General features: G+C 37.0%; 1 protein-coding gene across 1 annotated transcript; it reads left to right on the forward strand.

Annotated features, from left to right (window-relative positions):
• Positions 1–3116: 3116 nt before the first annotated feature.
• Positions 3117–13552, forward strand: pnp4a (purine nucleoside phosphorylase 4a). Its single transcript, XM_074675374.1, has 7 exons — positions 3117–3159; positions 5806–5969; positions 6117–6220; positions 9445–9620; positions 9705–9895; positions 13212–13291; positions 13371–13552. The coding sequence occupies exons 1-7, from the start codon at positions 3137–3139 to the stop codon at positions 13521–13523; spliced, it is 891 nt and encodes a 296-aa protein (XP_074531475.1). The 5' UTR covers positions 3117–3136; the 3' UTR covers positions 13524–13552.
• Positions 13553–13811: the final 259 nt, after the last annotated feature.

Raw genomic sequence — 13811 nt, forward strand, 5'->3', positions numbered from 1 at the left:
CCAAAATTTAAGACCATTTGTAAAATTAAATGAATTTACATTTTGCACTGTTGGATCTTAAAAAGGCTCTAAGTAGAGTTTCAAAATGCAAAAAGAAGAAATTTGGAGGGACAAACAAAGAACCCCCAAAAATACGTGCCGCACTGTACCGCACCATACCGTACCGTACCGTACCGTACCGTACCATGCTGTAGGAACGTTGCTCCAAGTGGTGAAGATGGCGTCACAGAGGTCATCCATTGACTGTAACTGATGTCAATTTCTGTTTAATGTTTGCTCATCGAAATGCACTCAGGCTCTGACACTGAGCTTGTGTGTGCATTTTGGTCCAAGTCCAACATTGTACAAGAGAGCCATTAAGATTTTCATGAAGCGGCCAAAATGGTCACCATTTGTAGCCACGCCCACTAGTATTTTATAAATCCTATTATGATTATTGATCTTCAATGTGTCTAGTATACACATGGCAAGTTTTGAGTTCATCAGAGAAAAAAACCTAGGACTAGTCCGTTCAAATACGTACTCTATGAATATTAGTTTTGCCTATTTGGGACCATTGCCTTTGGGGGCACTGTACTTTCTGGGGAAAATAATGATATGGCTGCGTCTGGGGCGCAACACTGAACATGTGTGTCTGTGTTCGTGCAGATTGGACATAGATGACATAATGCTGAACTTTAAGCCCTTGCCGTGGCCGCGCCCATTAATATTCTATGAATCCTATAATAACTTTTCATCTTTAATATGTGTAGTATACACAAGCCAAGTGTGGAGTTGATGTGTGAAAAAACCTGGGACTGGTTCGTTCACATACTTAGCCTAGAAATGGTCAAAATCCAATCTATGGGTCCAAACAGCGAAGTTCGTGTTTGGAAATCTCGATTGTCGTAAGAGACTTTTTTTGTGGGCTAGGAATCAGCAATTTTTCAGCAAGACTGAATTTAGGGACTAGATGGGTTCACGTTTTTTCCAAGTGAAAGGCACGCAATTTGGAGTTAAAGGCGCACACAGAAGAATAATGATATTTATTTTTGTTTGCAGTAAATTGGCAGTATACGGTCAACATAAAAACATTGAATAACTTACTTTTTTAAACTTTGATCAGATAATACATGTGTATTATGCATAAATAATGAATGAAAGTAATCAGTCTATTAGAAAATGAATCGTATAATTGTTCTTTGATAAAAAAAAAAATGAGTGATGAAATAGAAAAAATTAAAACAATTAAATTGAATAAATAATGATAAACAAACATTTAGAGATAAGAGCTGTAAATATGAGATAATAAGCTTGTAAATTTTCAGATTAACAAATCAATTTTTTGTAAATTCATGACTTTTCTTTGTCATTTCAGGCATTCATTTTCATGACTGCTTTGTTTCCATTATCCTTATGTGGCTATGATTTTGTTATAATAAAGAAAAAAGACCAGACTTGTGTTTTTTACATATTGGATGTAAATGAGTTCATCATAGTTATTTGATTTTTTTTGTAATCTCAGGGTAAATAACAATTTCAAGAGCGTTATAATTACAACCTTGAGATAAAAGCTTCAAAACTATTCCAATACTAAAAACTAGAGTTTGACTGATATGGATTTTTTGGGGGCCCATACCGATACTGATTATTAGTAGGCAAGGAGGCCGATAACCGATATTTGAAGCTGATATTCATTTGCAGTCAAAGTGAAAACAATGGCATAAAAACTTTTGAACAATACAAACTCCAACACTTAACCGCATTTGATACCTTCAAGCATATGTTTATTGAACAGCTTCCGGGCTTAGCAGCATGTTGTATAAAGTTTAATAAAAACTTTAAAAAAACAGCTGAAGTTTTCGACAGTAAATAGAGTTTTCAAAAATGTCTATGTAACTGCTATAAAACTGGACAGAATTGAGTTTGTGCTGCCTTTTACAGGGATGTAATGCAGTTGAATTAATTTTCTGTTTGGTTTTACATGACTGATTTTAAATGACCTTCCAGGGCTTCCATAGAGTAGACAGGGAGAAATTCTGTGCAGAGAAGCATCAAAACAAAAACACAGTTTTGATGGGTTTCATATCGGCTGTCGGATTTTTAAAAAAGGCCGATACTGAGATGCCCCAAAACGCCAAATATTGGCTCCGATAATCGCTCGGCCGATAATCGATCTATCTCTACTAAAAAACCCACAAATAAGTTGGAAAAATACAAAAACACACATCTTGCCCTATTGAAATGTGGGTTTGTCTTAAAAAGTAAATAGACCGCTCCAGGTTGACGGAGTGGTTTTATCATGTGCCCCATGTACAGTAGAAAGCCCTAGTTTGACTCAGAGCTGTTGCTCCTTTGTACTATTCAATCTACTGTCGTGTTGCTAAAGTAAAGGCACAAAAAGGACATGAATGTAGAAATAAATAAATGAAATGGAACAAAAGTCTGGGGTTATTTGGCGTTCATATTTCATGAGTTTCTCTAAATTGATCCTAATGGTCATTAAATATCATCAGTGTTGATATTATTTGTCTCCGAGTTTGTTTTTGTGTTGGCCTCTGCGTCTGTTAACTTAACTTTCCACCCAGTTCATCTTCACAAAGCTTAGATATGACTGTAGGGGTGTGTTCAGAGGTCAAGACCTATTCCCAGCTGACTCTGTGACTGTGTGTGTGTGTGTGTGTGTGTGTGTGTGTGTGTGTGTGTGTGTGTGTGTGTGTGTGTGTGTGTGTGGCCTTAGGATCAGAGTGAGCACTGAAGTAAAATCACGTTACTGTCAGCGGGGGCGTGACGCAAAATGAGACACCAATTTAAGCCAAAAAAAAAAAAAAAAACACAAATTCCTGTTTAGAGAGGAACACACACACACACACACACACACACACACACACACACACACACACACACACACAGATATTTCTACAACATTGTCGTCCCATTGGCTGCTCCTGATGAATGGATGAGTTGTTGACCAATCAGCAGCATGTGACCAGTAAATATGTAGACCCACCGACATCAGCTGGACTCACTCTGACTGTCCCTCTGTCACACACACATTCTCTCACACACACACTCGGGATCTGTGACAGAGGCACACACACTTCAGTCTGCTTTATATACACCATCATCATCATCGTTCTTCAACCCTCCGTCCATCATGCACAGCAAAGAGCAGATCAGGTAAGAACACCTTCACCATCTCTCTGTTATCTCAAGTTTATAACATACGGAGCAGTTTTTGACGTGCTGTGTTTTGGGTTTTTTTTTTTCATTCATTTTTTTCCTCTTCCTCTTCACCGTTTAAGTTTTTTTTTTCTGTCTGAGATCAGATAAAGTAGAAAGTTATTTCCTGCTCCGTTAGACACTTTTTTTAGAAGTTTGTTCAGTCATTCAGATGAAACCAAAGATAAGAGCAAAATATTTTTTTAAATAGATTTTTTTCTTCTGGCCCATCATTTAAGTAGATTGTCAGTGCATTTGTAAGAATGAGTAACCAGTGATTTTAATGTGTAAGATAGCTAACCCTACTGCTTTATAATTGAGAGCAAACAGGTGTTAAATACAGTTTATTACATTAAAGGCTCAAAATATTTGTTTCGCATCTTATCCAAAGTCCACACCTTGGTTTTGTCCCTCTGTTGGCTTTGTAGTAACTTTTCATGATTAAAAGCTAAAAAAAAGAGATAACACTCTCTCAGGTTGGTGTCTTTGAAAATCCTTGTTTCCACCTCTGTGTTAAATTCTGAATTTCTGTTACCGTCCCTTTAAGAAACTTCGAAGCTCAACTGTTTTTTTCCGGAATTCCGGAACTCTCCTTATGACTTAACTGTAGTGAGTTTAAGCTAAGTAAACGGAGTTAGCTAAGTCAGAATTTTGACTTTTCACATCACGCAAACAACACAGAAAGTCAGAGCAATTCTGTGGACATAGTAATCCGGCGCCGTAGGGTGGACGCTGTTTTGTCCAGCTGCTTGATATGGAAACTGTGGGGGGTTTTCAGAATAAAAGTCACTAAAGTTCAAATTTGATTTTTTTTAACAATTAGATTTTGTTTTAAATTTAAAAAGTAAAAGTGCAAAATGTAATTTTTGCAAGAAAAAAAAAAAAATACATAAAAAAATATCAATGATAATACATTCATTTTCCAAACCGTTTATCCTGTTCAGGGTTGCGGGCAGCTGTAGCCTATCCCAGCTGTCATTGGGCGAGAAGCTAGATACACCCTGGACTGGTCAATAATAATAATAATAATAATAATAATAATAATAATAACAACAACAACAACAACAACCACAATAATAATAATAATAATAATAATAATGATATTAGATAATTAAATAAATGGTTTAAAAAAAACTGTACAGTTGTTAAAGGTCGATACTAACATTGTTTTTATTCACTTTTTGTTAAAGCCATCTGCTATAACTCTTTACAGACGTCTTTAAAAATTGTAAGCACACATTCTAGAAACTCTGCTAACGGTAATGATCCAAATATAGTCGGAACAATTCAGATTTTAATTATTTTAACAATCAGATTTTATTTTAAATGTAAATAATTAAGGGGCAAAATGTGATTTTTCCCAGAAATAAAATTAATAAAAAAAATAAAATAAAATAAATAGATAAATAAATAAATAAATAAATAGATAAATAAATAAATGAAAATAATGATAATAAATGGAAATAATAATAATACAGTACATTCAGACATTTTCCAAACCACTTATCCTGTTCAAGGTCACAGGTGGCTGGAGCCTATCCCAGCTGTCATTGGGCAAGAGGCTAGGTACATTCTGGACTGGTCAAAAAAAATAATTATTTAAAAAAAAGAAAGAAAACATTTATTGTTATTACTTTTATTATTATTATAATTATTATTATTATTATTATTATTATTATTATTATTATTATTATTATTATTATTATTACTATGATCATTCTTAATATTATTATTATAAAATGATAAAACAATTTTATAATAATAATAATAATAATAATAATAATAATAATAATAATAATAATAATAATAATAATAATAAATTTTATATTAATTTGTATAATTATATTTTAGTTAAATAAATAAAAACTTTACAGTTCTTATTAGTCAATAAAATCATTATTTTCATTGACTTATTGAAAGAGACATCTGCTGTAACACTTTACAGACATCTTTAAAACATTGTCAGCACACATTTCAGAAGCTCTGCTATATTTCAAATATAGACCGGAGACAGTAAACTATAAACTGGGGCGACTGCATACCAGTGATGTACTGGTGGGTGGATGCTGTACCAGTCATAGTGATTAATCAGCAGTGTTCAAACAGTTTACAGAACTCTTTACATTTTAGATTTTTGGGAAGAATTTTGATCAAAAATATCCTCAAACTTGTCTGAACAGCTTTAAAAATATAATAACAAAAGGAAAAGACCGAGATAATAATGCTTTTTTTTGTTACAGTGATGTTGTTTCTCTTTTGTAAGAGATGTACTGTGTTTTGGTGAACCTTTAGCTCTTTATTAAAAAATAAAGACGCTTCTGTTGCCGTATTCTGTAAAATAAGGCATCAATAAGCTTCACTGTTAAGGTCTAATTATCCTGACCAGAGGAAAACCACTAAGGACGAGCACAACTGGTCCAAACCTGTCAGAGGCCAAGCTGTGATCCAGAATGTGACCAACGTGAAGAGACTCAAACCAAACAGCTGTTTGATATTTATCCATTTGAAGCAACATGTGTTGATCAATGAATAAATTTGCTTCTTCACTTTTCAGTTTTTACTTTTCCACCATCAAACAATCTCTTCTCTTCTTCCCGTCTGCAGTCATGACGAATACCAGAAGACAGCTGATTGGTTGATGTCTCAAACGAAGCACCGCCCCCAGGTGGCGATCATCTGTGGGTCTGGACTGGGCATGCTCGCTGACACGCTGAAGTGTCAGGACATCTTTGATTATTCTGACATCCCGGGCTTCCCACAGAGCACAGGTAGCCTGCGTGTACGGCTCTACTTTGAAATTCACAAAGATGAATTCTGCGCTTAAGTGACTTTTTGATATTTTTGAGATCAATTAACTGATTTTAAGTTTAATATCGGTTTTTGTTTTATTCTGAGAGTTTTTGTTTGTGTTGCAGTCCAGGGTCATGCGGGTCGGCTGGTTTTCGGGGAGCTGAAGGGGAAGACGTGTGTGTGCATGCAGGGTCGCTTCCACATGTATGAAGGACACTCACTCCTAAAGGTACACACACACATACACACACACACACACACATTCCCATCACGATCTTTACACAGGTCTAACACTTCTAAACACAGTCTTGTGTGTTTCTTGTGAAGGAGAAACTAACTGATAGACACATGGTCTCAATTTCACACAGATCAGAGTCAAACAGACAATCTGCCATGACCTGGTGGTTATGTAAGAGCAGAGGTTCAGGAAGTTACTGAAACAGTAATGTTCAGCACATGCTTTATAATTGGTCAACCTTTTTCTCCAAGTGAAGATATTTCCTCAAAGACTGATTCAAAAGTTAGACTTTCACTAAGATGAAGATTTCCCATTCTACATTCACTCACACCAATCTCCACATTGCATCTTGCGTATCAGTAATCCTCGTTTTCATGGTTTCTTATCATCCCTCTGATAACTTTGAAGTAACTTTTCATAATATACAGAAAAAAGTAAAATAACCTCAGGTTGGTGTCTTAAAAACGCTTGTTTCAGTCTCTGTCTGAAATTCTGCATTGACGCTACCGTCTCTTTAAGAAACTTCAAAGCCCTACAGAACTCAGAGTTCTAGAACTCTCCTTTGGGCTGAGCCACCAAATGAAAATATTAAATGTTGAATTATCCAAAACGATGCATTATCGTTGTTGCTGTATGGTTAATATTAATAGTTACGTTTATGTTTTTCATGTGGTCTGATTTTTTACGCACTGAAGGAGATTACTACAACTCCAGCAAACACCATATTTATTCAATCTCTACTACCATAACACCGTCTTCTGTCACTTTCTACTGCTTCTTTCAGGTAACCGGGAATGCCCATGCCACCGTACGCCAATACGGAAGCGATCTGTGCCTAGTAGAGCCTATTGTGTTTTACTTTTTAATGTGACTTATTCTCACTTTTAAAGAGATTCACCAAAGGGTGATGTCATAAGTTGAACAAACTTCACGTCAACCTCACTGAAATCTCATTTGACTTTCTGGAAGTCTCTTCCAAGGATTATTTCAACACACTTTTACCTTACAGTTTAAACTTTTCCCCCTCTCAGAATCGACTTCAAACGGTTTTGGTATTTGTTTGTAAAATACAAAAGAAGGATGAGAGATTATGGTTGGACAATTTAGAGCAATAGGATAATTATGTGAAATATTGAATAATTCGATAAACGCATCATCTTTTCAGAACGTCACTGATTAGTTGTTTAGGCTGTTTAAGTTGCCGGCCTGTCAGTCAAGTCAGTTGTGCCTGTAATTAAGCAAAACACATTAGTTGATATCTTCTAAATTGTTGAAGTAAATATATATGTGTAAATATCAACTTCCCCCAAAAGTGTGTGTGCTGACAGAGAATTGAGCTATTTAAACTAAAATCAATTTTTGAATCATACTGTGAACATGTCTAGTTTTACTGTAAAGAGCTAATTAATAAGTGTGTATGTAGTTTCTGACACTCCTAGAGCCAGCCTCAAGTGGACACTCAAGGAACTGCAAGCTAAACCCTGTTAAGCCTGACCCATCAAAATTAGTCTTTTTTTTTTTTTTTTCTTTGAAACTGAAATGTTTTTGGACCCTTTTGACAAAATCCACAAAAATATAGTTGTATCATTTTGTTAGTTATATACTTTTTTGGTATCATATTTGGAAAAACTGGGCGTTTTGGGCAAATTTTTTAGTAAGAGTCTAAGTAAATATACATTCTTTCGATGTAGAAAGTAGTTATTTGAAAAAATGAGTCACAGTTAAATGTAATTTACATATATATAAAAATATATTTGTAAATATCAACTTCCCCTAAACCCCCAACAGTGTGTGTGCTAACAGAGAGTGTAGCTATTCAGACTAAAATCACTTTTTTGAATCAGACTGTGAACATGTTTAGTTTTACAGTAAAAATCTGCTTTTTTAAATGAGTCATTATGTGGTTTCTGACACTCCCAGAGCCAGCCTCAAGTGGACACGCAAGGAACTGCAGGCTTAACCCTGTAAAGCCTGACCAATCAATACATTCAGATTTTTAAAATTATTTTTAATTTATTTATTTTTGTAACTGACATGTTTATTGAGTCTTTTAACAAAATCCACAAAAAAAAAAAAAATATATATATATATATTGGTATCACATTTGATAAACTGGGCGTTTTTGGCAATTTTTTTAGTAGCCATTTTAGTAAATATGCATTCTTTCAATGCAGAAAGCAATTATTTTAAAAAAAAATGAGTCACAATTAAAATGTTATTTTTAAGTTCTTGAAAATTAGCAATATTTCTCTTTATTTTATTTATTTATTTATTTCAATAATATAGTGTGGATGATGTCATGGGAGCAGTTTTTTTTCTTTTAATTTTCAAAGGTCCATTTTTTTTTTCTTAACAGGTTTTTAAGGAAAATATCCATCATGATCATAAGATAGACACTTTTTTAAATTTATGGTGTTATAAAGTGAAGCACTTTCTCATTAGCTTAATCTCTGTCATGCTAATACAGAGTAGCTGTAGAGACACAAACATTTCTTAAAGACTCATCACACAGTAAAAATTCACTCTGCTCAGCACTTCGTCCCACTGCACACACTCTGACACGCCCACCTCCGGCTGTCTGAATCCAAAGCAGCTCAGTTACAGTCTTCAAACACGTATGACTGTTTGTAATCAGCAGCACGAGACTCAACCTGTAACACCAACCTGTGTGAGCTACGTGTGTGTCTCTGTGTGTGTGTGTGTGTGGGCAGTGAACCCAGATCAGGTCATGCATTTGTCACATGCAGCCTTTTAGCAGACTGTTCAATGCTGCTATTGTTTCACTCCATGTACCACACACACACACACAGTAACACACACACAGTGATACAGACATTCTGTTTTCATGATGATTTAAACACTCCTGTTGGCTCCTTCACTGTAAAACTCAGACACAGGATAAGAGTTTCTGATTTTAACCACACAACTGTACAGGGAGTACCACCTGGGAGGCTGCACTCAGGGCACACAAAACCCACAACTATACCACACAACAGTCATGGGACTCCTCCTGAGAGTTTTATCTAAGAGGACAAAAATGTGAGCCATCCAGAGCCACATGATCACAGTCTACAAAGAAACTGACCAGGGTGTCTCCAAAGGGTGGCACCAAAATAAAAACTTTAACTCCCGAGCTCAAAAAACCTCAAACGTAAGCTGCTCCTTTCATTTGTTTGAAGGAAGTAAAGAGTTTGACCTTTCTGTCTTTCCATCAGACGACATTTCCAGTCCGAGTCTTCAAGCTGTTGGGGGTGGAGACTCTGATTGTAACGAATGCCGCCGGCTCATTGGCTGACGGCCTCAAGCCTGGTGACATCATGATCATCAAAGACCACGTCAACTTCCCGGGTTTGGTTGGTCTGAACCCGCTGTGTGGACCCAACGATGACAAGTAAGACAGACGCTCACTTCTTAACCTTTCACTCTTAGTATCCATCGAGAACTTTTCTTGAAAACTTTGTTTTGTCATGAGCAGGTTTGGTCCTCGTTTCCCGGCCATGTCCGGCTGCTACGACAAAAGTCTACGATGCCAAGCCATGGAAATTGCTAAAGAGCTTGGCGTGGCCGGACTAATGCAGGAGGGTGTGTACGCCATGGTGGGTGGGCCAAACTTTGAGTCCATCGCTGAAGCCCGACTTTTACATCGACTTGGGGTGGACGCTGTCGGTAAGAAACACTCTCTAATATCATTTCCTCAGAGAAGCAGGATATCTTTTAAACCTATAATCCTTTCAACAATCCACGTCAGTTCTAAAATTCAGACAAATCATAGACCAAACACTAGAAGTTTCTGGTGTGACCGATTGGTTTGACACACTCACTGACTCAAACACACAAAGACATAAAAAGGAATTTCTGACAGAAAACAGAATTAGAGGACTGAGAAAAAACCATCTTGAATTAAAATGAGGAAACACAGGAGGTAAAACTAAAACAATAATTGATTAATTTAAAAAAAATACTCAAAAATACTAGAGGGTAAGATAAGTAAATATGTGAATACATAAATAAATAAAATAATATAACAACTTCAAATAAAAGTTGGATAAAATAATATGGTAAAATGAGAAAATGGAACATCAGGTGCATAATAAAATCAGCTAAAATAGAACAATAAAAGGAAAGAATAAAAAATTCGAATTTAAAAATGAACTAAAATGTAGAAATAAAACAAAATAAATGGGTTAAAATTATGTAAAATAAAACATAAAATAACAATAAATACATACAATCACCTAAAAGCTAAATTCTTGAGTTTTCTTTAAAAAAGAGAAAAAAAAGAAATTGTCATGCTCTCCTCAGAGAAGGATTTAATGAGTATCTGAACCTTGCTCAAAGCTGTTTGGGGCCTTTAGAAACGGTTTCAACTGTCTTAAATGGCTCTGTCTGGACATTATCTCCCTTAAGACTCAATAAATCCATCTGCAGTTTAATAAAGCTCCTTCAAAACCAGCATAGGCTGAAGATCCCCTAAGCTAACAGGCTAACTGCAGCGCTACATGGCTTGTCTTTCTCCTTCTATGGTGTCATTTTGTCTGAAAGGCCTTCATTGTTCTCGAAGGCCCCGTTTACATGACAACGTTTTATCTGAAAAAAGCTTAAAAGCAGTGAAAAAAATCTGTGTTAACATGGAAATAGAATAGAATAGAATAGAAAATACTTTATTTATCCCCGAGGGGAAATTCAGGAGTCACCGCAGCATTTAAGAAAACAAAAGTAAGAAAGAGTACAGAAAGTGCAAAAATGTCCTTAAGAAATTAGATGACGACATCCCGTCCACCACTCGTCCACCACTCTCCAGCCCAGCCAGTCTCCACCTCCACAGGGTCCAGGACTGAGCCTCCCCAGCAGTCCGTTCAGTCTCTGTCTCCTGGATCCTGTCTGCTCACAGCAGGCGAAGCTCCTCCGATGTGTCGCGGCGTCCGATGTCAGCTCCGTCAGCCACGTCCGTGAACAGCACGATGCCGCTGGATTAGCACAGCTAGCTCATCCATCCCCCGGAGCGAGATCCCACGTTCCCAACAAGGATGGATGGAAGGTCAGGTCCACGTCGTCACCTCCCAGCTCACATCCGGGAACCAGCACGTCGTCCCCACCTCCTCCTCCTCACCTTGAGGGAAATCATCAAGCCCTACACTAGTTAGCATTGACATGCTACAGGCTGCTAACAGCTGAGTTCACATGTAAACAATGCAGCCATAGTTACATGTAGGATCTCCAGACAAACACAGGAGAAAAGTAGTCAAAAATATCGCAGAAGCCACAAAAAGTTTGGTGTCTGTGACCGACAATGAACCATACAAAGTAATGATCCACTCCAAATACAAAGATGACGAAAAAGAGACGAAAAAAATGACAAGAAACGGACAAAGACGAGAGAGCTGCTGCAACAGGCAGCTACTTGGGCAGCGCCTTGGGAAACGCTGAGGGACTGAAAACGCTGTAGTAAGCATGCCAGGCCTGTAGAATAGAATAGAATAGAAATACTTTATTTATCCCCGAGGGGATGTAGGTGGTGCTATAACTGTCTTGTCCAGAAGCAGATTTTGGAAGATCTCCACTGAAGTAGAGTTGGGCCAATCATCTGGTGTATTGGTGAATTGTAAGAGCAGAAGTGGAGCAACAGATGCACATTTTGTTGAGGGACAGTCAGCAGACAGTCAGGCTGTTGGATGTGCTTGTGCAAAGTGGAGCGTGATGTCAGCGTTTCCACCAAAAACACTAACTTTGGCAGGCTTGTCCTGTTTTGTATTTACCTGTATTTGTTTCTCCATATGTCCTGTTTAGCATAATCTACCTAAGTCTTTGGCCCTGGGGTCGATATGCAGACAAACAATGGGCCCCAGGAACAATTTAGTTCCAGGAATGTTTTATCAGGAACTAAAAATTCCTGGACCCTCTGGTCAAAATATGTTGGCTATTTTCCAAACCACCTACTACGCTATGAGTGCCTACTACTTTGACTGAAATTCAGTATGTAGTAGGCAGTATGCCAAAAAAAAGGTGTGCCAAATGTCCCACTGATCCAGGAAAAATTCTCTGTATGCAATGGACCAGTCTACCTGGCATACTGTTTCCCACAATGCACAGCGCTCATGCTGTTTGGCTATGTATGTGAATTACCGCCATCTACTGGAATGAGTCAGGATTATAACTACAATACAACGACACTAACGTTAGACGGTCCATGAGATTGAAGTGAAGTGATGCAAAAGAAACATAGGTAACTCTTGTCTTTTCCAGTTGTAAAACAATTTTTTAAACCATACGTGGGTTATATAGAAGTGGTTTTTCCATCAGATGTAAAAATAAATCCAGATTTATTTTCAGTAAATGATATAACTTACCGTGTAAGATTTAAAAATCACATACAATTATTCTGCTGTAATTAACAAAATAACTAGAATGCCAAGATAAACCCAAGTTTGTGTTGTATGTTTGTTATCAAGGCAAAAAAAAAAATCCACCAGTAGCTCCATTTTCGGAAACTGAAAACCAGAGTAGTCTAGGATTTTAACTTCACATCACTACATGCCACTGTTTGCTAATTAGCGCTAATGTGTAAAACAGCCTCCCAGGTACTAGAACAGCGCAAAAAGATGTGACTTTCTGAAAACAAAGAGTCCCCTGAAGGCAGAATCACCCCAAAGTACGGCTGAGGGTTCCTCGTTAGGGGAACCTTTTCACTTTGATATTCCCCAAATAGTTTTTATCCTGTTAAAAAACGAACGCACACTACAGATCATAGTTTTTAAAATCTCCATTCCATCAGATGTCAAAATAAAATCCAGATTAAAAAAAATCAAAATAAAAATCCAGATTTATTTTCAGTGAACAATCAAACTTATGGTGTACGATTTAAAATCTCACACTGCAAATGGACCCTTATGAAGACTGACTCACTTCTGGAGCCAGCCTCAAGTGGCCATTTGAGGTACTGCAGGCTTGGCCACCGTTAACCTCAGGTGTTGTGTGTTCACAGGTATGAGCACAGTTCCTGAGGTTGTCGTTGCAACCCACTGCGGTCTGAGAGTGTTCGGCCTTTCTCTGATCACCAATAAGGTACACTGACTGATTTCTTGTTTGATGATGAATTGATTGATCCATTAATTGATCCATTAACTGACTGGTTAATTGGCAGGTGGTGAAGTGTTACGAGGACACGGAGAGCGTGAACCACGAGGGCGTCCTGGAGGTCGGTCGGCTGCGCTCACAGACCGTCCAGCAGCTGGTGACTGAGTTGATTAGCAAGATGGAGATCAACAACAACAACAACATTACTAATGCTGTTTAAACACATACAGACACACTCTGTAAATAACTGACGGATGTTTTTACAACATTTTTTAAAAGTAGAGCATTAATCCTCCTCCTGTATCATTGCTGTATTAAAAACTTTATTTATTCTAAAAAGTTCTAATAATGGTGCATCAGAGTGACTCTGAATGTAAGTATTCGCTGTGATATTTTTCATCACTCCTACAGATTAATATAATGTGACCACTGTATTTGATGGTGCTTTAATATTAAAAAATGAGACAGAGACTTTTCTAAAGATTATTCTCTTGTACATTGTTGATAT

This window comes from Halichoeres trimaculatus, unplaced genomic scaffold, assembly GCF_033239565.1.
Source record: "Halichoeres trimaculatus isolate MK-OKI-2021-1 unplaced genomic scaffold, fHalTri1.1 fHalTri1_scaffold_1, whole genome shotgun sequence".
Lineage (NCBI taxonomy): Eukaryota > Metazoa > Chordata > Actinopteri > Labriformes > Labridae > Halichoeres > Halichoeres trimaculatus.

Excerpts from the sequence above, each read along its gene's own strand:
- pnp4a (XM_074675374.1), top strand. The coding sequence starts at position 3,137 with ATGCACAGCAAAGAGCAGATCAG. Across the intron at positions 3,160-5,805 it reads CACAGCAAAGAGCAGATCAG|TCATGACGAATACCAGAAGA; the intron begins GTAAGAACACCT and ends TCCCGTCTGCAG. Across the intron at positions 13,292-13,370 it reads TTTCTCTGATCACCAATAAG|GTGGTGAAGTGTTACGAGGA; the intron begins GTACACTGACTG and ends GTTAATTGGCAG.